The sequence below is a fragment of the Prorops nasuta genome, unplaced genomic scaffold (assembly GCF_024137725.1).
Source record: "Prorops nasuta isolate Cenicafe-Biocafe unplaced genomic scaffold, Cenicafe_Pnas_1.2 PNAS00027, whole genome shotgun sequence".
Classification (NCBI taxonomy): domain Eukaryota; kingdom Metazoa; phylum Arthropoda; class Insecta; order Hymenoptera; family Bethylidae; genus Prorops; species Prorops nasuta.
Window position 1 is genome coordinate 1642590 of NW_027116824.1, and position 19713 is coordinate 1662302.

General features: G+C 42.4%; 1 protein-coding gene across 3 annotated transcripts in view; it reads left to right on the forward strand.

The window, feature by feature from the left end:
* The window catches only part of LOC136782533 (A-kinase anchor protein 200-like), a 32045-nt gene extending 12369 nt beyond the window's left edge, over nt 1-19676 (forward strand). Inside the window, exons 1-8 of one of the 3 annotated variants that reach the window (XM_066742021.1) lie at nt 3121-3606; nt 7068-7361; nt 9400-9582; nt 9674-9787; nt 13686-15248; nt 16571-16732; nt 16996-17070; nt 17147-19676. In XM_066742021.1, the coding sequence (XP_066598118.1) occupies nt 7119-7361; nt 9400-9582; nt 9674-9787; nt 13686-15248; nt 16571-16732; nt 16996-17070; nt 17147-17194 (2388 nt within the window). In that variant the 5' untranslated portion in view covers nt 3121-3606; nt 7068-7118 and the 3' untranslated portion in view covers nt 17195-19676. Of the gene's footprint in view, nt 1-3120; nt 3607-7067; nt 7362-9399; nt 9583-9673; nt 9788-12364; nt 13039-13685; nt 15249-16570; nt 16733-16995; nt 17071-17146 lie in introns of those variants that run through there. The other 2 variants (XM_066742022.1, XM_066742023.1) reach the window with 2 other exon arrangements.
* The last annotated feature ends 37 nt before the right edge of the window (nt 19677-19713 follow it).

Sequence of the window (19713 nt, forward strand, 5' to 3'; positions counted from 1 at the left end):
GTGTAACCCAACGTTACTCCTAAACCGGAATATAATGTTTATGTTAAGTCACAACCTCAGAGATTACACATGTGTAACGTTACATCAAACACTCGGCTCGCTCAATCTGTCCCCACTTTGAGCCGTCCCACCGCGCAATACCGGAAGTGGAGATTTAGCGGGATCAAAGATCGGCGATAGTTGTTGTAACGTCGAATCATTGGCAAAGCCATTGGTACCCAGCAATTCGCCTACTTCGGAACGTGAGAATTCTTCAAATTCTCCCTTAACGTTATCTCCACTTAAATTTAACGATCTAATTCAATTAACGAATTAACGAGCGCACCGACTCGACAATTCATTCAATTACCAATTGAATCTCTAATTTGGTTTTGGGCTGTCGAGTCTGACCATGGTAGGTTGGTGGGCTGAAAACCTTAAGACGGTCGAAGAACAAAGTGGTAATCGTAATGAGAAGAAGAAGAAGAAGCGTGCGCTGCATCATGAAGAGCCGTCCAGCAGCAACGGAAACGGAAGCTCCACCTTGGCTCGAGAAGTGACTGATAACTCGAGTCGGCGATGCTCGCGCAATGGCGCAGCGTTTCAAGGATCACGTGGAAAATTTCATCGGCTCTTTCGTCGTTTTCCAGATACCGCGTTCGCCATACTCTCACGCATGGTGAGAATTCTTGCTTATCGTCGTCCCTCTCGCATTTATTCAAAGGAATTCGCCATATGTTTCCTCACTGTGCTGCACATATTGCGACCTTAAGAGGTCAGAGCTGTTCTTGGCACAGTCGATGACGTCATTGCTTTAAACGACCTCGACATTCAGCGGTTAATGAAACTAGTGATTCTATTCTGCTGGATTTCACCGAAATTTTTTCGTTCGGTATAAGCGCGTTAACGAGGAAAATTGCTAAATGTATAGTGATAAATTATGAGGTGTCCGAGCAAGTCGTGACAAGCCGATAAATTCATGCGGAGCAAACGAGTTTAAAAATAATATACTTCTACCATTTTCCTACGTAGGCTTTAATTTAAAAGTTATTAAGAATACCTCTTATTAGTCCCCGGAATGCCTAAGTCATATGCCTGGCCAATAGACAAAGTCGTCAAATGATTCTCGTAGTGGGAAGTCTCAAAAGATGTAATTTTTAATTCTTAATAACTTTTTAATTAGTGGCTGAATTACAAAATGGTAGAGGAATTTTATTCTTAGAATCGTTCCCTCTGTACGAATCCATCGTTTTTGCAAAAGTTGATCCGACACCCTGTACATCGATTTCGAGCCTTAACGATTGCGACAATTGTCGTTAAGAGTAACCGAATACCCGGCCAATACGTGGGTTTGCCAATTCGCGTCTATAATTATTGGCGTTAGCATCTCCAGCTTCACACGCTTGTGTTATTTTTCAGTTGACAAAACACGTGAGTTTACTCGGTTCTTCGAACTAACGCTTCCTTTTGGTGCGGGATTAGCTGCAGGAAAAGCGTTCGCCCTGAAGAAAGTGAATCACAAGTTTTTTTCTCTTTCGTCATCGCGATAACGATTATTTATCTATAATCGGAAGCAAAAACAGTGAAAGAGATCTTGTTTTTTAATACGATAGCGAATGACTATTATCGCAAGTCAGTGATGCGTACAACGACTCGTTGATCGGCTGATTCCGCATGAATTCCAAAGCAGTGACTGGCGTGCTCGAGCTTCCTTCCATTCCGTCCCGTTTCTAACTCTTCTCCGCGTCTTCTGATTATTCAAGCGAATCTTCGGTTTCACATTAGTCACGAAATATGATTCGCTGCAAAACAAGTTTTATCTTGCTGCTGATTCGCCCGTGGGAGATTGGAATGAAGAAGCGAATATGTGTTCAGAGCGCGGTGATATTTGGTGGTAAAAAATATGCGGAAGGAAGGGGGAACGAGAGAAGCTTGAAGCAGTAGATATTTTTAAGAGAAGAACGACCTTGGATTGATTGTAAAGTCAGTGGTGACAATAGTCGACAGGTAATAAGAATTTTAACGATTCGGATAAAGCGTCGCTTTGGAACGAATCGATCCGTTAATTGCGCAAGGTTGAGACAAAGTCCCGCGAAGGTTCCTCTTCCGGATCTATGGAGCAAGCAGACTCCACGCCCGGAGAGCTAGCCGCTAGGAGCGTAGAGCGACACACCCAGAGCGGCAAGCGCATCATCCCTCTAGCGCAGGATTGGCCCAATGAAGGAGAGAGCGACAGAGAAAGCAGGAGAGGAGCTCTTAGCTGAGTGAAATACACGGTGCTCGGTTTTTCCCGCTAGCCAGGCCACCAGCTCCCTCCTTAAATCTTTATTTCTATGGCGAACGTCGACTTAGCAAAGTTCTCACTGCTTTGTACGTTCAATTCTAGACGTAAGAGAGTGTTTATCACGTGAAGCATCATTAAAAACATTCCTGGAATCAATTCTACATGTTGGAACGTTTGAGAAACATTTTAGGAACGTTTTTGACACTATGCGTGCTTCTCGGGTATATCTCACAAGTTAGGAGTAAGATATTTCTCTTTTTCTCCAGCATTTACCTCTAACTAATCTTCCTTTTGCAGCCGATAGCTAACTGACTCTCTTCTGTCTGACTTTGTCTTTTTCCAAAGCAAGAGAAAACAGAGTCCTACCGTCATCATACTCACGCTCGAGTTGCCCGGGACAAAGGGAAGCCTAGCTCCGACCAGCCAAAACACGCGAGCGGAACAAAGGAGGGTCTCCCTCCCTCTCGCTCTCTCCCTCTATACGTCCGAAGACCAATCGATTCATCTCCCTCATCCCCCACCCCCTCTCCTTCTTCTAGTTATCTTGCCTGAGACCCGTCTGAATTCGGCAAGGTAATTCGCTGCAATTTACGAAAAATGCTGCTGAGAACGAAGAGAAAAAGGGGAAAAATGGACATTGGTGAGTCGCGTCGGTCGGACAGAGAGCAGAAAACTGTTAAAACGGAGAAAGGCCGATGACGCTGCGGTGCGAATGCACGAAAGCAGACTCTGCTTGCTCGAGTGATTCGGTCGGCTCCGGATCGGAGTGGCTCGGCTCGATTCGACTCGACTCGGCTCGACTCGGTTGCTTGGTTTTAGGGCGGGACAGTAGAATGGAGCGGCGGTAGTCTCGGTGCTACAGCGCTACGGGGCTCAACTCTATACTGCCGCTACTAACGCTAACATCAGTACAGGAGGCAACGGCAAGCAGACTAGCCAGTGTATAGAATCTGATGGTGTTGGTTCTCTGTAGAAGTGAGCCGTAGAGCCCGTAGAGCCCTCGCCAGACCGACAGACAGACGCCTCACAGTACAACGCCAGTCGCCACCGCCAGTCGGTCGCGCGTTACCGTATCAACTGGATGAGTTCGCGAACGCGCTCCCGCTAAAAGTAACCTATTCCACTTTTACCGCTGCAATCTCCCCAGCTTTTTTTTCTTTTCCTTTATTCTTTCCGTATCCCATCCCTTCGCGCACGTCCGTGCTCTCGCTGCCTCCACTCGGATTAATATTGTGTTACGTCGATTCTTCGATTGCTTCGCTTCAGTGTGCACAAGGGACGCGCTCGAATTTTCCGACGCTCCTTTAAACTTTCGTCTTTTTTCACGCCGGCCAACGTACTGGGTGAGTATAAGTGCCAGTGCATTACCATTGAAAATCTTACCTTTCATCGGTCCTCGAGTCACGGTATTCGGGGTACTCGATGCGTGGCCGGCCATTCGCGATGTGCAGTGTCGAGGATTCCTCACCATCTGACAAAGAAAAAGTGCAGTTTTTCGTGAGAGAAACGTGCTTGGTGTTGCATTGTGATATTTCAGTGTGCCGATAGGGCGAACGTCTCCAGCCTCTCTCTTATCACTCAGAGCCGATGACTGTACCATCTCTATCTACGTTGATTACACGCTAACATTGCGTGTTTCTCCCTTCACTTTTTTTCTCTTCCTCTTTGTGTCCCTCCCCTCTTTGTGCCTCAGTAAACAGTTTTTCGCCAATTGACGTTAGCCGCTATTCCTGAATCGGGGCACGTTCTAGATGCAGGGTCAGTCAGGCGGGATTTCGGCCGTGCCCCCCGCGCCATTTTGAAATTGGGCGCACTAATCGATATAGCGAATAGCGATCCGTGCGAGAGTGAGCTCCCTTGGAAAAAGAAAGGAATGGAACGAGATCTATACCCGCAGTACCTCTCTTTTCGAACAAAGGAGGCACATGAATTCACACGAATCTTTCATCACGCCGTTCGCAGAAGCTTCGCAACGTTCGCTATACGTATTGTGAATTTTCGACGATTCGAACATCGAACGATCTGATAGAAGCCGGCTACGCCATCTTGTTTTTTGACACCACCCCATAGGATCCTGTTTGTTCTTGTTTTGTTTCCTCGGATATGAATATTCTCGGTCAGCCTTGAAATCGACATCGAGCTGTATCTTTGTTCGCGTGAGATTTCACTGCGGTGTTTTGTCCAATCGTGGATTTGCTCTTTACAGTTGGAACATTATAGGATTTGTAGAAAGGCTAGGTAGGTAAAACGGTGGGGGCTAGAGAGGTAGGAAAGGAAGGTAGAAGGTTGGTAGGTAGGTAGGTAGGCTGCCTGGAAGGGATTACAGTGAAAGAGGGGAGGGGGTGGAATATACGAGGAAGACAGAGTGAGAGAGGAAGAAAGAAACTTTAAAAGAACCTAAACCGGCCTATCGCCTATCTCTCCCGTCCCAGTCTAGTCCTGGGTTCTTTTTCCACCTTCTTTGTAGCAATTTTGCGGCGAATGGATCGAATCGTAGCTCGAGCGGCCAGGTAAACTACGTCACGCACAATGGACGCTACTAGGCCCCGGCTTCGAATACACTTTTGCCTTCCATCCCAATCTCTCCCGTACTCCCAATTAACAAGTTTTCTCCCATAAATCCCCATTTCCCATACTCTCCACGGCATCTCGCCACTCTCATCAACCGGTTTTCCGCAAAATGCAACGTTGTCACATCTCCTGCCTGAATTTGTCGTCTCTGGATTTTCTCGACTCGCGGGAGCTGCAAGTGCAGCACGTGCCTCTGGAAATAATCCAATCGACCGGATGTCTCGATGGAACAATAGAATTAACGATTCATTTCGTGGTACGATGTCGTTTCGATGATTTTCCAGCGGCTCATCGTTACAACGTTCGCTTCTCTCTCTCTCTCTCTCTCTCTCTAATTAGATCTGCTCGATATCGAGATAGAAAGAATGCGGGACACGAGTGTGTTTCCATACGGGTAGATCGACTTTATAGTCTCTATTCCGCCTGCTGCACGAGTGCCCGCACATATAGGGAGAGAAGCCCATTGGCCACGAGATATCCGCGCACGATCGTTACTGATCGTGATTGATGATTGGTCACCGAGCCTGACAACTGCGCATCGTTACATTTGTACCGCTGCCCGGCTCGGTGCTTGGAATGCGATGACGTCACGATCCTTCGTCTTCATCTCACACATCCACCGAGAGAAAATCTCGTTGTTGGCTGGGAGTCGTCGACCCTCCCAAAGTAAACAATTGAACGCATCAATGATTCACCCTCCGATCCCCCGCTATCGTAGCTTTACGGATCAATTAAAATTTTACGCGCGAGGTTTGCATGAATTATCGAAGCGCAAAGAAGACCGTTCCGCGGCGCAGCCTATTTACGCTATTCTTTACTCGACCCACTCGGGGGCCAGAAATAGCGGAAATATTCGTGTCCTTTCGCAGAATTTTGTCGAACAAAAGCGGCGAGATTCGCGCGTAGACCGTGTGTCCACGGGGGACACGAGTGTCGCTAGGACGATGTCTGATCGATCGAAGAAGCGCAGGATACGTTCCTAAAACGTGTCAAATAGATTTCCGAGTAAATTCTCGGTATTTCGCAATTTACAAGAACGTGCACGGATTTTATTTTCTACAATAGTGAAGTTTATTCAAATTTGTATTATTTTTTAACTTCTTTTCAACATTCTTTGTCTATGTTAGCCATATAATATGAATATATCTAAAGAATTTGTTTATAGTCCTCTAAACAATTTATATTCCCATCATAAATCACGTGCTTTATCAATGATACTGAATTAAATAGCCTTAATAAAATCTCTTCCTTGCTTTATATAAATAAGAATTTTAGTGCGGGAAGATAAAAAGGAAAGACGACGGGTTAAAGGTCATAGAAGGAAACAAGACCCCTCACGGTGTACCGTGAATCAGCCATGTAACTCGGAACCCCACAAATTACACGTTCACCAGCTGGCCAGTTCCTTCCGCCATCGTTCGCACTTTTCTACGCGTATTCGTGCAAAAATCGCGTGTCACATACACGTACGAGTTTTCCTAGAATTTTAAGGGAGCTTATAATTTATTAACTTTAACGATTAAACTTTGATGAAATTTTATGTATTGTTAATTAAAACCGTCATTATGTCACGTGGTTAAATTTTACATAGTTTCAAGAACTACAGGACTATTTTCTAATGCAATATATATTTAACGTCATTTAAAAACCACTAATTTTGCTCTTTAATAATAATAATATTTTTATTTGACCATACACCAAATTTCATCATGATCTGGTTGTAAAATCTGATATATTCCTCGCGATATATAGCATTACAAATTCTTAAAAATCGATTCACCCCAAGAATTTTCGTCGTTTCGATGCTGAAGATTAGTCGAAGAACAATCGCAGCACAGGCTCTAATCTGATTTAACTTTAAAGTGGTCCTATAGAGACCAAAGTCGTTTAAGCATATTCAATGAAAAAAAAAGGTAATTTCTTTATGGAAGTTTCGAGAATAATTCTTCAAGATCCTTATCATCCAGAGACTTTATAATTTGACTAGAACCACCTTGAAGCGTAGCCTTGTTTGCACGTTAGCCAGTTGGTCGTTTTTCCGTTGTAATTTTCTACGGAAATTCTAAGAAAAGTCGCGTGCCACACACGTGTGTACTCTCGCTTGACACGCACTTTAGTCACGTGTACACGCATCGCTGCCCTTGGCTACGCAGCTGACCGAGCAACGCGTTACTCTGCCTTCGTGAAAACATATAAGTTGTTATTGCGATTCTCAAGGAGTTCTTTTTTTCAGGCACGCAGTCGAGGGTCGTCAGCACACGGGAGAGACCAGGATTCATCGACGATGGGAGCAAGACAGAGCAAACGTTCGGTCGACATAACGACAACACCGAAGAAGGAGGCATTACCAGCCGAAGGTGATGTCGCGATCGGTGACGTAGCAGCTGCACCAGATGGAAAACTCGAAAGGATCGAGGAAGCCGATGCCAAACCCACCGTCAACGGCGTTGCACCTCGCACGGAAGCAGCGGAGAACAATGATAAAGATGAAACCACCGAGAAGGACAACGACAAAGAAAAGGACAAGGTCTGCCCTTGCTCTCTCTCTCTCTCTCTCTCTCTCTCTCTCTCTCTCTCTTTCACTCACTCATTAACAACTGGGTGCACGCTGTTCTTCTTGGTGGTCAAACTCTACCGAAAAATCTGTAATTGCGTCCTCGCTAAGTCGATATTCGAAATAAACTTTGTCGTGTATTATTTGAAATGTAATTTTCAATTTGTATAAAGTCTCGATAGACGATTGAAAATGTTCGCTTAGCGAGGACATAACACTTCATTGTTGAGTTTTTGGACCAACAAACGCTTTCGTTTCACAATTTCACGTCGAATTGGGTTAACGTTTCTTCGTACAAATGCTTTATTATATTTCTGAAGTAATAAGAAGAACAGTGTTAATTTGTATTTCACGAGACAATGGTGAATCATAGTATTTTCTCATTTGTGAATACACAGGTGTTAATGGTATTTTTCTGTAGATGGACATGGTTTATTTTTAATGATTGCTTTTACGTTGTCCTTGTTGCTCGTAAAATTGTCTAGTCACTGTTGGAGAGTTTTAGGTGAAAGAAATCTTGGAAATTCGTTCGGGATGGTCTAATGAGTGTATAAACTTGTTTTTCGGTCCAGCAAAATGCCTTGATACACCTGGATAAACCTTCGACTTTATCGTATCGAATTGGGGTAACCCATTTCTTGGTTTATTAATAGTTTGTTAAACTGTAAAAGTAATAATAGCACCAGTGTAATTTGTAACTCGCGATATGAAATTGAATCATAGCTTCTTTTCATTTACGAATACTGTAAAGAGATAACGCTAATGATCTGTTTCAAACGTAGATATGGATAGTTTTTAACAGCCTATTCTGGTATAGTGAACCAAAGGAATGTTAAAACTTGCTCATGAAGTAAATGGATCTTGAAAATTTATTTGTAAAGGTCGAAATATTGCAAGTTAATTTTTTGCTCTTTCAAAGTTGTTCGTTCAATTTTTTCGTGTCCAATCGCGTTAACCCAATTCTTCAGATTAATGCTTCGTTATTATATGTAAAAGTGAATAGCGGTAACAACATTCACTCGTGATTCGCGCGAAGCGAGTGAATCATAATTCTTCCTCATCTATGAACACGTACGCGATAACGATAATTTATCTGTTTTAAAAAAAGGACAAGGTCTGTTTTCAACAATTCGCTCGTCATTGTCATTGTATGGCTCGTTAAACTAAAATGTTCTGCGCGAGTTGGATGAAACAAAAGATATCTTGAAAAATCTCTCATGAAAGGTATAAATTATCAGTTGGCTCGTGTGAATCATCTCAAAGGCTACTCCTCTCTTCGGGAAAAGAGGAAAGAGTGAGAGGGGGAGGGGGGGGGGGGGGAGGAATTACGAAACATACGCGCGAAACTCGATATTTCCTCCATTGGGCAAGCCCACCCCATCCGACAAGTGTCATGCACCAGATACGAGCGCTACGACACACGATGCACGCGCCAAGAGAGTCCATCGTTTCACTCGTCCGAGCACAGTAAATTTAACGCCGAACGATGGTCGGACTGCTCGTTTTCTTTCGTTGGAAAAAATAGTGCAAAAAAGAGAGCAGCGTCTCGTTTCATTAGGAATCCAACGGGGAAGAGACTCGATGGATCTTCGTAATTCGATATTCTCGCGGTTTTCCTACAGCGGTCGAGTCCCGTTTGGATAGATCACTTTTTGGTCCTGTATATACCGAAGGAAAGAGCTACACGACGCGATAAAGCTCGATCGAGCATGCTATGCCGGAAGTTTAAAACACGATGCATTTTGTGTGCATGCACGAAAAGAAATATTAGTTTAAAATTATGAAAAAAGTTGATAAATTAGTCCAATGAAAGAGTCTTTTGGTACCGTTAAATTTATCATTGCAATAGATTTTTATCTAATGAATCATATTTCACGTGAATTGAGAATATAGAAGATTAAATGAGGAAGTTGATTATATTATACCAGGAAAAAAATTGTTAATTTTATATTAAGAATATTAGCAGAATTAGTATTTGCTATAATAACGCGATCATTCTTTCCATGTGCAGCAAGAGGTAAAGGCTGAGGATGAAAAGAAGGAATCCAGTGGAGAGTCTCCAGCAGAGAATGCGGAGGTCACGACACCTACAGTTGCAAGTCCTGCTAGCCCCAACGCTCCTGCTGCCGAAGCTGCTCCTTCGCCGGACACTAAGGAGAGCAAAAATAGCAAAGAGGCCAAGAAGAAAGATAAGGTATGAATAGGACTACGTTGGTTCGGTTGAGTATTCGAGGGAACCGAATATTCTAAAGAGTATTGGATTCTAACTTTTCGTCGTTTTTCAGATGAAGAAGAAATGGTCCTTCAGGTCGATCAGCTTTAGGAAGGACAAGAGCAAACCAGTACGCGAGGAAACGCCCAAAAATGGGGACGTGACGAAGGAAGAGCCTGTGACAGAGGTGAGTGTGTCCTGCGTCGTTGCTTTCTGACGATGGGCACTCTCATTGACACCCTTAAGCGGAGCAACACTTAGGCTGCTACCAAAACAGCTCCGTTACTGTTACTTCACCGAAATATGCCATTGGATGTCCTGCTTGGTTCTGCTCCAATCACGAAATTCGCGTGAAAGACGCGTGGGCGTTGACCGACTCTCTCGCAGCTGTTTCGTCATTTTTGTCGACTCTTCGTACCTCCTTATCCGTCTTCTTCTTGTTTTTCATCTGCTTTGTTTGATTTCCCATGAACGAGCACCGGTAGTTTTCTCCTGCTCGTTGACGAACAAAGAAATCTTATCCGGTGTGGTTTCGCGCTGGCGATTCTAAGCTCGGCGATAATTCGGTTGGTGAAAAGGGTGCGAGCAAGACTATCTGGCCGGGGAATCGGTAATGAGCCGCGCGGACCTAGTCCCCATGGATAGTTGGCCGTCCATCGTGCCAGCCGACACGGTTCAATGGCCCAAACTTCCCGGATGCACACTTACCTGCCAGCTGAGCATTCTGTCGCGAAAAGCCAGCCAGTTTTACTTCCCCTATCCCTCATTTAAATGCACGTACCTGGTCGAAAATCATTCTAAAATTAAGCGAGAATTTAATAGCGCTCGCTAATTTATTGCTTCTACTTAATTATTGGGCTCGTTAATCACGGGAATTTCTCACGGATGATAACTCAACTGGTTGTCGATACTTTTTTCCTCCTCGGCTTCTAAATATCTCTTTTCGACGGATTCCTCACTCGTTACGACCGATTGAACTTTTGACCTCGTTCCAGAGATAAGAGCAGAGTCATTTTCAAGGCTCTTCACTGGCTATTATTTCAAGATGTCAGGAAGGGCTTGCAAGCACAAAAGGCTCTCCGCTGCCACACTTGCATCTCGGAGTAGCTGACGCGTTTTATCGCTCTTCAGGTTCTCCTACTCTCCAGACAACGTGGTTACGCGCTGTTCCTCGACGGTGTTGAAAATCGTGATACGGATCTTTCGTGTCGCCGATGCTGCAGATAAAATCTTGTAGATTTATATCGTCACGAGTATACTAGCTTCGTACGCTTATATTCATTATTTAACAAATCTTCGATGTTATACAACCCGATAAACTAGATATATTGTATTTACAACGCGCGTGGACTGTTCTCTCCCATACACGTGCAACAGTCACGAGAGTAATATTAATTCAGTGAATACGAGGAAAATATTGGAGATGCTTGGCTGTTTCGAAGGAATTTATTTATAAGAATAGTCAGCTACAATATGGGTAGTAAATTTGTCATTTGGTTCAAAGAATTTTCTTGCTTGTACGTCCAATGTATCACCGGCTTCGACTCGAATTTTTGCGGTAGTAAAAGCAGCTGTCTGGTATCGAGCGTGTGCCGACACCGGGACGCGCGAGGAACTGTTGCCATGCCGACCGACAGGATCATCATTTCCTATAGTAGTAGTCTTCCAGCCAGGTTAACCCAAATTTTATTAATCCTAAAGACAGCTGCATCTTTGCGAACTGAATTTCTAAATTTTCAATTTAATAATTGAAATATTAGAATTTATTCATTCATATTTGCAGTAATTAAGCTAAACGAGAATTAAATAAAGTTTAATTATAATTTTACTAGAGTAGCTCAAACTTTATTAATAGGGAAATTAGTTACATTCTTTTGTAATGATTTTATAATAGTACACTTTAATAATTAAAACACTAGAAATAATGATACATAAATCATTACTAAAGCTACGATGAAAATCCTTTAAATAATTAACAAAAGACAAGATTAACTTTTGTACATACAGAACTACACGACTGCTTTCTCCTCTCTCCCTAATAAGGTTTGCTTTGCGAAATTCATGGACGAGGGTTAAAATCGATACTCGGTCTTCCGCGGCCCTCGATACACGCACCCTTGCTGCTTTTAGGGACTCCCTGAAGAAAAGGATGGAAGAGGAGGAGGAGCGAACGATTTCTCGTCACGCAATGCCCATTGCACTCTCTTTTTCTCTCGATTCGACCCGTTGTCCAATTTCGACTCGTCCATTTATCCAATAAAGAGCGAAGAAAAAGCTGAAGCTGAGAAAAGCGAATAGCAGTAATTTATGGGCAGATAACGATCGCATTGTCGATATATTTTCGTCCCTGGGGTTCACGCCTCTCATTGTCAGTGTACTCCGCGTACGCTCCAATTACAACACACGTACACACCACAAAACCGAAGACACGCCAGTGAAACACGAGACGACTTTCGTTTTTCTTTCTTCTCAAAAATAAAATTCATCTTTCGTGATAAAAACTCGTCAATCTTGAAAAAACTGTCTACTCGTGGTGGAATAATTAAATCTTGGCTAGTGGGTAAATCAAAGGTCTGTTGGTTCCGATAATTTTTACTCTGCTGCTATCAAAACCTCTTTTTTCCATACCAATGTATAACGGATCAACATCCTTCTATACCGTTGATAAATGGAACGTAGAATGATATAAAAAAATATTAATTGTCTGTTTTTAGGATAAAGGGCGTCCCTGAAAATAGCAGACGGAGGATGGTTTAATTTTAACTGGTTGTCTTCCGGCATGAGTCAGTGGCGAGGACGCGAAAGGTCGAATGGTCTCTGTACTATGCGTGGCTTTCTACATGCAATTACAAGAAGAGGATTAGTAGCCGTAGTTGAAGAGAGGGAGGAAGAGAGAGATAGATGTTCGCTATTTAAAATTGATCAATGAAGAGAAAAAGGGATTCCTATTGATAATATCACATTCTACTTTTATCTCGAGGATTCCGTGGTTGCTTTCCTCTCCCTCTTTCGCACTCAGTCTCTATAAACTGCTCGAGTACGTATGAACGCGGCACTAGCGCCAGAGATCAGAACGCAGAGACGTCCCCGCGTTCGATCAGTGCAGCTGCAGCCTCACTACCCACCACTGTGCCATACGTGGTCTCTGAAAGTTCGCAGTTTCTAATATCTTCCTCGTTATAATGTTACCAAAGTTCCTCTGGTAGATCTCAATTGTACTTCGTCTCGTGATTCAGCGTTTGTCAGTATCAGAGCACGCGTCGAGCGATAACGTATGAGACAGTGCAAAAATTGATCAAAGCTATTAATATGGATTCGATTGGAAATGCTGGAAGATCGGTGGCAGGAGGCGTTTGCAGAATCGCCGGTTCTTTGGCACGTGGAACACGCAGGATCTTCAGTTGGATTCCTTTCTTCGGTTTTCGTCCATTCGATCAGGTAGTACCTACCAAATTTCGGCTCAAGGTCGTGCAATATTATTGCTGGATCGAAATAGAAACGCGTTTTGTTCGTCTCAATCTCGCATGAAGGATAGAGAGAGAGAGAGAGAGAGTGAGTAAGAGTAACTTAGGAACTGGCCAAAAATAGCAGGATCCTCCTTCGAATCTCTATAGCCACCAACGAGAGGGGACTCTTTAAATTTCAAACGCTCTTGTGCATAATACAGTGGAGAATAATTGAGAGAGTTGAACTTGAGCGGTGCCAAAGAAAGCGATCGGAGCTATGGGGTGTATAGGTTTAATTATAGTCTATTAGTAAGTCGACACCCGTAGCCTGCGAAAATAGTTTCGCCCAAGCGAAAGTAACAAAATGCTTCGCGGGAGCTTCTAATATACACTCTCGAGTGGGAACTTAAAATAGATCACGCTTAGTTGGAGAGAGCGATGCAAAGAACAGATTTCTTACTACGCCCGACGCCTGTTAAATGACTGATGAAGCAATGACTGGTTTCTGGGAAGAAATATGTATACCGCGGTGACACAGTAAAGCACGGTGGCTCGCAGAGTCATCTCGCTAGCATTCCTTTGCGCTATTTTCTTCTAGTTGGAGAGTACGAGATTCTAATGCATTTGTGTTATTCGTAGAATGGCGAGGAAGCGGAGAGCGCAGCGGTAACGAGTCCAGTAGATGAGAAATCCAGCGCGAGCAGTCCATCAGAAGTAGCAGCAACCACGACGGCGACGAAGACGGAAGTAGCCGAGGAGAAGAAAGCAGCGACAGAAGAGAAGGAGGAGAAGAAATGCTCTAGCGCTGCCCCGTTGGCAGGAGGAGTGACAACGACAGCGACAGCCGAAGTGGCTGACGTAGTAGCTCCTCCAGTAGCGGTACCGAACGTCGAGGAAAAGAAACAGCAGCAAGAAGTCGAAGTGGAGAGGAGTGTGGAGAAGAAAGCAGTCGAGGTCAGTGGAGTTGCGGAGCCCTTAGAGGTCAGGCGGGTGCAGCCAATCGCGACGCCGTCTATCATTGAGAGGAAAACCAGTGAGGATCACCCGCCTCTCCTTCCCTCCAGTCCCCCACCCACTCCCATCGATCCATCTCCACTGCAGCAGGCTCGTCAGGCTGCGGCGAGCGCGACCGCACTCGCGGAAGCACTCAAACTGCCTGCCGAGACTGCCAGGGAAAAGGAGAACCAAACTCTCGCTTCTTCATACCTCCTCGAAGATCAGACGTCACCTGTCACACCAAACATCACACCTATCCCCACTAGTAACGTCCCTCCATCCGCAGACGAGCCCTCGAACAATACTCTTAACTCATCCGACCCAGAACCGAAGCTAGAAGATAATAATATAGTGAAGGAAGAAATCTCGATAGAGCCTGTAGACGATAGCGAACAGCTGCCGGCTGACTTGCAGCTGGACAATGTTAAAGAGGTCGTGATCGAGCCTACTGACGTGCCCTCGGAAGTAGTAGAGAATATAGAGATAGTCGCGGATCCGGCAGAGGCATTCCCCAATCCTGAACAAGCCACCCCGTTGTTAATCTCGGACGACCTAGTAACCGCGAAACCTACCCTAGTCATTCCAAACGACCAATCGCTCGTTGCAGCAGAGACTATAGTAATAGTGGAGAAGTTGGATAAAGGAGAGAAGGAGATTATTGAGATTGCTGAGGTGGAAGATTCGTCGTTGAAGGAAGCCGACGAGGACTCTTTGGATCTACCACCGGCACCTCCGGTACCAGAAGACCAACTCTCGAGGAATTGTACGTATTACGATAATTCCGAGAACGATGTTTCCATCAAATCCGATGGCGAGTTACCACCGGCGCCATTCGAAGGGAACTCCTTGGACTTTAACGAGTATCCTCTTCCTCCCGAGGAGCTTTGCTCGATTAACAGCGATGCAGAGCTACCTCCCAATCCTGCCAAACCCATGAACTCCACGGAGGTTCTTTTAACACCACCTCAGAGTCTCAGTCCTCAGTCCAGCCAAAGTTTCACGTCCGCAAGTATGGCCAAAGAACGTTCGCAGGGACAATTCTACGAGAGCCTTGCTGACGATCAAAGCAATCAGGAGTTTAAGACTGAATCGATATCGCTCAGTTTGAACTCCTACGCCGACTCGGAGATCGAATTGAAGGAGAGGCTGGCGGACCAAGAGAAGACACAGTTGTCGAACGGTACTGGTCATCAGGACGAGCCCAAGGTGACTACCAAGAAACAACAATTCCTGGCATGAGTTTTGGTTGGCCAATATATTTTGGCCCGCGTATCTTCGTCTTTTATGGTCCACGTATAGCCATATCAATTATAAATACCTCTTCAACGCTCCTTGTCGCATACATCAATGCATACACATACACGACATACAAACAGAGCTTCCTATTTATCCATCCATATACTATACATACACACACATTCCAAAATTCAAAAGTGAATCTCCTTACCAGTTTCTTCATTTCCTGCCGATCTGCTGAGCACACGCTCATTCGTATGCCTGCTAGCCAGTCTGATTATGCTAAAGAAGAGGGTTATATCGATAGAGATTTCACACGTGACTTTTGCAAAGTCTCTTTGCACGTGATTTGTCTAAAAACACTGTCGCACCTTGCGGGAAAGAGAATGTTTTAATCGGATCCTGTAATCCTGCCATCTTTTCCCTATACCTTACTATAGTACCTGTGTATTAACTGTCCAAAGGGTCACGTCAGTATCCATCATGTCACCCGTTTAATCGTTATTAACAAACTCATGTAACCAATTCGTTTAGTTGCTCGTTTTAATCCATTCCATCTTGTGCTCCCACGTATCACTACCATTTTATACATATATATGTATATATATATGTATATATAAACGCCTCTTGGTTTTCTTGACAATATTAACATTGATACTAAAATTAATTAAAAAGAATCTACGCGAAAGTAGAATTACAATTTATGTATGAGATTGTTGGAATATAAGCGCTTGAAGGCATTCAGTATCAGTAGCCAGTTTGTCTTGCAATTGAAGCCTTTGCTATTTTCAATGTAGACGTACGATTTTGAACATTCGATAAAAAACTCACTGATAGACGCACTCTTTCTATCTATCTTTTTCTAACTCACTTACTCATTTATGCGCGTAGCTGACCGCTTGAGATCTCGCAGTACGACTTCTCTTCAAAAACTATAACAGAACTGCTTATGTGATTATCGTATACGGATATTGTTTGCCGCATGTTGATCAGTTTGTCCTAAGCTTCAGGTATAAGAGGAGGGATGAGAGGAATATGGTTTCTCCAGGCATGGCGTTAAATTTGTACAACAAAATTCGGTAGAAAGAAAAAGATACAGCGATACATCTATACATACATACATGCAAACAAAGATGTTTATAATAAGAATCAGAATTATTTTTACACGAGTCGTGTTATGTAAAAGACTTTTATATTTTCATTATGTTTCTTGTACGGCATGTTGGCAATTGACATCCTTCTAGAAGACATTTATTTGGCTCTAATATCGTGATACGTTGCGTATGTTGCAGAGCGTCCTCGAAGCTGAAGCTACGGTGGAAGAAGTGACGAAAAATATCGTAACGACGGAGAGTTTGGAAGAAGCTCCAAAAGTGGCACCTCCTGCCATACCATCCGAGCCAGAAAAACCAACTGCCCCAGCCATTACCGAAGACGTTACATCTGTCACGAAGGTTAGCGAGAGAGTTCTCTTTTAATATTTTAGCTCTTGATCAGTTTAGTATATCTGCGAAATCCGACATTGATAATAGAATGATGATCGCCAATGGATTATCCAATCTCGTTGAAGATTAGGTAATCCTGAGGATCATTGAATAATGATTTCTGAAGACAATAGTGTGAGGGGCCATCTGATTAATCAATAAATGAAAGAATTTAATATTAAATCGCAGAGAATTTTGTAGGATAGACTATAATTAAATTTTATGTCATTCAGATACTGGAAGGGAACGACATAAGTGATAAGGCTATCGCAGCAGCGGTTAACGACGCTATTGAATGTAACACAAATGTGAGTATTATTAATGCTGTTATACCGAATATGCACAATAATAGCCATTCTAAAACCAAATATTTTCCTTTTTCAGGAAATGATTGTTGCCGATGCAAATCACCAAAACAACTTGAACGAATAAAAACGTTACTATTCAAATTGTAATTTGGGAAGAAGAAAGTTCTTTTCTCTCGTTAAAACCAAAAAAATATATTATATAGATATGTATATTTGGACCATTCCTGCAACTAAACAGAAAATAATGTTCTTTCGTTACGAGTAACAACAAAAAAAAAAAATAATAAGTAAATGAGTAAATTAAGAGCGACGACGATGTTACCGCGGCATCGCGAGAACATTATAGATTTTATAGTAGGCCTATTAATTGTTAAATGGTATTCGATGACAGGGTGACAGATGATTAACAAAGGCCAAGATTGTATTATTTAAGAGCCGGATTACGTAGACAGTTGATAAACACGAAGTACTGGTGGAAAGAACGCACGCGCATGGTCGCTCTATGTAGCTCATTCTCATACATCTGCTCACGGGTGTAAATTCTTCATTATAATTGTATTTTATATGCCGCCAGGATTATATGGGCGACAATCGGGCGTTTAGAACGATCATGCTGTCTAGAACCGCTGGCTGGGAATAGAGAAGTCATTATCGTCGTGCGATGCACAAGATCTTAAAAGTGGATTGTAATTAGAATATCATTGTATTCTGTAAAGGGGGTTGCAAATGTATATGTAAGGAGAGAGCGAGATAAAATAGTGTAAGACTCGTTGAAAGAAAACGATAATGGAGACTGAGTGAGACAAAAGTGGGAAGAAATGTGGAAGAAGGGGGAGGAAGAGAGCGAAAAATGACAGGCTTTAGAGAGCACTAGCAGTATGGAATGTATGCTTTTTAATGGAATGCACAAAGGGAGAATGTCTAGGAAGAAATAAACATTGTGGTAATGAGAGGTTAGGAAAGAATTGATGTAAAATTACCTAATGAATGAAATCATCGTATGAATATTACCACGTGATTTGTTCGAAAGAAAAATTGATTGGTTTGCTCGTTTTTTCTTTCGCGGTCCTTGTTTATCTCTTTACGTTTGTACCATCGATATTTCCTTTTGCTTTGTAACGAGGAACTGCACGACAAAAAAATTCCACACCCTTAATTTGATGCCGCACATATTACGCAGACTGAAAACTCAAGTACACAACATAAAAAAAAAAAGAGGAAAAAAGGTAAAAACCATTAATTAACACGTAAATACAATTGCGCACAGAACATACAACGACGTGTGCATAAATTTAGATACGTACCACTGAAAACAAAATAAAATACTACAGTAAGTCGAGCAGTGTAAGTGATATGGATATACATACTATAATCTAGAAATAGACAATGCGTTTGTGTAAATTCGACGTTTGCTCGAAATACCAAAGCTTTCGTTATACGAGAGCACCTACGAAAAAGCCTACCGTAATTTTATAATAATCGTTGAGAAACAAGAAAAATATCGCCTAATCACAAGACTTGCACAATTACCATCTATGAGAAACGATATAACCTTTTTCAAGTTTTCATACGATGTTTCTACGTTTATACGGATCTCCAAGAGTAATTTATCTGTGAAAGAATATTTCAATTTAAGGTCCATAGCGTAGGTCGTGACTAACTATAGACGAAGAATATACGGAATGAAAAAGTTGCAGTAAAAGAATAGGGGAAGAGATGCGCATAAGTGGGTGTATCCCCTTCGAATATAATAGAATATCTCTCTATGTGTTAGAAAAAGAGAATCTTAACGCACGCAATGCCCACGAGCGGCATTGTTTTTTGTTTTGTTTTTTTTTGTTTTTTAAGAAACAATATTATACGAACGAGAGTAATAAGAATGAAGTAAAAATTAAAAGTTGTACAGTAAAATTTACTTCGATGAAATGGAATTGTTTACAACGAAAAATTTACCGCCTTTTTGAGATAAAACGCTTCGGCAACGAAAATTCTTCACTGAAATTTCAAAGACCCAAATGATCTGGGAACTGATTACAATCGATCTTTTTAATGTTTTTACGTAGAATCATAACGCCAACGATATTAATAAACGCGTAATTCTTAACAAGGGTAATCGTGATAAAGGTAGAGTACCGTTTTATCATTTAGAGTCCTATGAAAAGTTGCAGTTTTTTAGTCTTAAGTCATTGCGTGATTTATTTTGAGCACAATTATTTTTTATTGAATTACAAATTTTTAAAAAGGATATAATAAAGAAAAAATGGAGCGCTGAAGTTGTAAAGGAGGGAGGGGATGGTGGAAAGATAAAATGATATTATAAATAGGAGGAAAGAGGAAAAAAAAAGAAATAGTATCGAATCGTAGAAAATGTATTACGGTACCAAATTCGATGCCAAGTGATGACGAGGTTGATCGATTACTGAGATGACGTCGAATTAATTATAGCATTTGCCTCGTTTACGTTCTATTGTAAAATTGGACATGTGAAATGATTTGAAAGCTTCTCAGGCACGGATACACAGTTTTCGGTATCTTTGATCAGCAGTTATGATAGTGACTAAACTATTCTACATTTATCTATAACCTATAATAAACTATGAAACAAGTGTATGTGTCTTATTATATTTACATCCCAATCCTTCC